Source organism: Eimeria acervulina, genomic scaffold (assembly GCF_000499425.1).
Source record: "Eimeria acervulina Houghton genomic scaffold, Eah_scaff1483, whole genome shotgun sequence".
NCBI lineage: Eukaryota > Apicomplexa > Conoidasida > Eucoccidiorida > Eimeriidae > Eimeria > Eimeria acervulina.
Window position 1 is genome coordinate 1 of NW_013549162.1, and position 2,500 is coordinate 2,500.

General features: G+C 46.5%; 1 protein-coding gene across 1 annotated transcript in view; it reads right to left on the reverse strand.

Moving 5' to 3' along the window:
* Positions 1-628: 628 nt before the first annotated feature.
* The window catches only part of EAH_00060230 (KH domain-containing protein, putative), a gene marked incomplete at both ends in the record, with an annotated part of 2,264 nt that continues 392 nt past the window's right edge, over positions 629-2,500 (reverse strand). Inside the window, 2 exons of the mRNA XM_013393493.1 lie at positions 629-2,155; positions 2,416-2,500. The exon at positions 2,416-2,500 is cut by the window's right edge and continues 392 nt beyond it. Coding sequence (XP_013248947.1) covers positions 629-2,155; positions 2,416-2,500 — 1,612 coding nt within the window. The remainder of the gene's footprint in view (positions 2,156-2,415) is intronic.

Here is a 2,500-nt window from a genome sequence, read left to right on the forward strand (position 1 = left end):
TATATAGCACAAGCAGCAGCTGCAGAAGCAGCTACAGCTGTAGCAGCAACAGCTGCAGCAGCAGCAGCTGCAGCAAATGCTGCTTATAGGTGGTTATACACTAGAAAGATAGAAGGCATTGAGAAGAGAGACGGTAATAACTTCGATATAAATACAAGAGCAAAAAGACGAAAATTTATTATTTCATTTTGTACATATAAAGAAGTATAAATATAAATATAGATATAAATATAAATATAAATATAAATATAAATATAAATATAAATATAAATATAAATATATTTATTTAATTTAATTTAATTCAAGAATAGCGATAAGAGACAACTGAAAATTATGCTGCAAAACCGCAATAACACCCGAACGCCAAAAACTATTCCGCGCCTGCTGCTGCTGCTGCTGCTGCTGCTGCTGTTGCTGCTGTTGCTGCTGCTGCTGCTGCAGCAGGGCAGGCAGAGAAAAGACATTATTACCTTGAAGAAGGAACATTGTCGGAATGCGCAGGGGGAGTGAGGGGTTTATCCAAAAATACACAAGGCCAGCCAGTCCTGCTGCTGCTGCTGCTGCTGCTGCTGCTGCTGCTGCTGCTGCTGCTGCTGCTGCAGGATAGGTAGTAATGATGTATGTGGAGTTAATTGCGTGAGAAGATATGTAGAAGGGCGGCGAGGAAGACTGCGACGAGTACTAGTAAAGCCAGGCTGGGTTGTTGTTGTTGCTGCTGCTGCTGCTGCTGTTGCTGCTGCAGCTGCAGCTCCCTCGGAGCAACAGCACCACCGCTGCTGCTGTTGTTGCTGCTGTTTTCTTCATGAGAGACAGTTGGTAGCTTGTCAGTGCTTCCTGCAGCAGTGCTGCAGGAAGAGAGATCCCACGGCACATCGGGGCCTTTCCCTGCTGCTGCTGCTGCTGCTGCTGTTGCTGCTGCTGTTGGTGTAGTTGTTGCTGCTGCTGCTTCTGCTGCTACCACGTCGGGGACTGCTGCTGCTGCTGCTGCTGCTCCCTTGCAGCTGCTGCGCGACTGCTCAATCACTTCTCTCATATTGCGGGTGAGACTGGTGGGTGCAGGCTTCACTGCTGCTGCTGCTGCTGCTGCTGCTGCTGCTGCTGCAGTATTCTTAGTTGCTGCCTTGGCGGTTGCTCGAGCTTCACAGAAGCGTTTGAAAGCAACAGCAAATCCATCTTCTGCTGCTGCTGCGATGTTGCTGGTGCTGCTGTTAACGCTGTTGTTGCTGCTGGCGATGCTGCTGCTGCTGCTGGTGCTGCTGTTATGCACATCGAGGTGTGCAGCAGCAGCAGCACAGGGGGTTCCCATGACAAGTGAGATTGCTCTTCTCCTCAACATGTCTCGTTCTTTCTGCTGCTGTTGCTGCTGCTGCATCTGTTGCTGCTGTTGCTGCTGTTGCTGCTGTTGCTGTTTTTGCTGCTGGAGATATCTGAGGCGTGTTGCTGTTTCTGCGTTATTAGTCTGTGGGTTTGCTGGGTTTGCTGTTGCAGCAGCTGCAGCAGCAGCAGCAGCGGCAGCAACAGCAGCAGCAGCAGCAGCAGGGGTAGATGCTGCTGCTGCTGCTGCATCTGCAAGAGGAGACTCGAAGTTATGTCTTCTATAATAACAAACATGTCTACAGGAAGCCTTATCTTGATGCGTATTAATCCGTTTAAGCAGCGTGAATGCTGCAGCTCTTAAACTTTGTTTCTTTCTGCACTCAATAGATATTACTCTTTCGGCACATGCTTCTTCTGCCTTCACAAACAAAGGCGATATATTTATCGAGGCACCTGTTGCAATCCTCAAGGACTGAATATACCCGCCGTTCTTGCCTATTAGAGATCCTACTACAGCACGAGGAACGCATAAACGCAAGCAAACAACTTGCTGCTGCTGCTGCTGCTGCTGCTGCTGCTGCTGTTGTTGTTGTTGGAGGTGGTAGAGATCGTCTCCTCCTTGCTGCTGCTGCTGCATCTGGAGCTGAATCTGCTGCTGCATCTGCATCTGTTGTTGTTGTTGCTGCTGCTGCTGCAGAGGGTTTGCAGCATCTTCTGCTGCTGTCTGCAGCTTATCTATTAACCAATCAACTACATGCAGCACTGCTGTCTCTGCACCTTCAATTGCAGCAACTCTGTCAGACGTCCCTGGGAAGTACATTCCGTGAGGAGACAGCACCTATACAAACAAATGCACAAAATAACAAAAGCAATTCTTGCTATTTATTTATCTCTTTATTTATTTATTTGTTTGTTTGTTTGTTTATTTAATTTGTTTATTTATTTATCTATCTATCTATCTATCTATCTATCTATATATTTATTTAGTTTGTTTGTTATGTATGTGTAATAATTGCTGCTACTACTTCAGCAACAACAATAACAGCAACTACAACTACTAAAACTGCTGCTGCTGCTGCTGCTGCTGCTGCTGCTTACGATTTTTGCTCCAGTGAGGGTTTTAAGAGTTCTGATTTCACTTCCTGCTTGCCCTATGATAATACCGGCCAAATGATTAGAGACA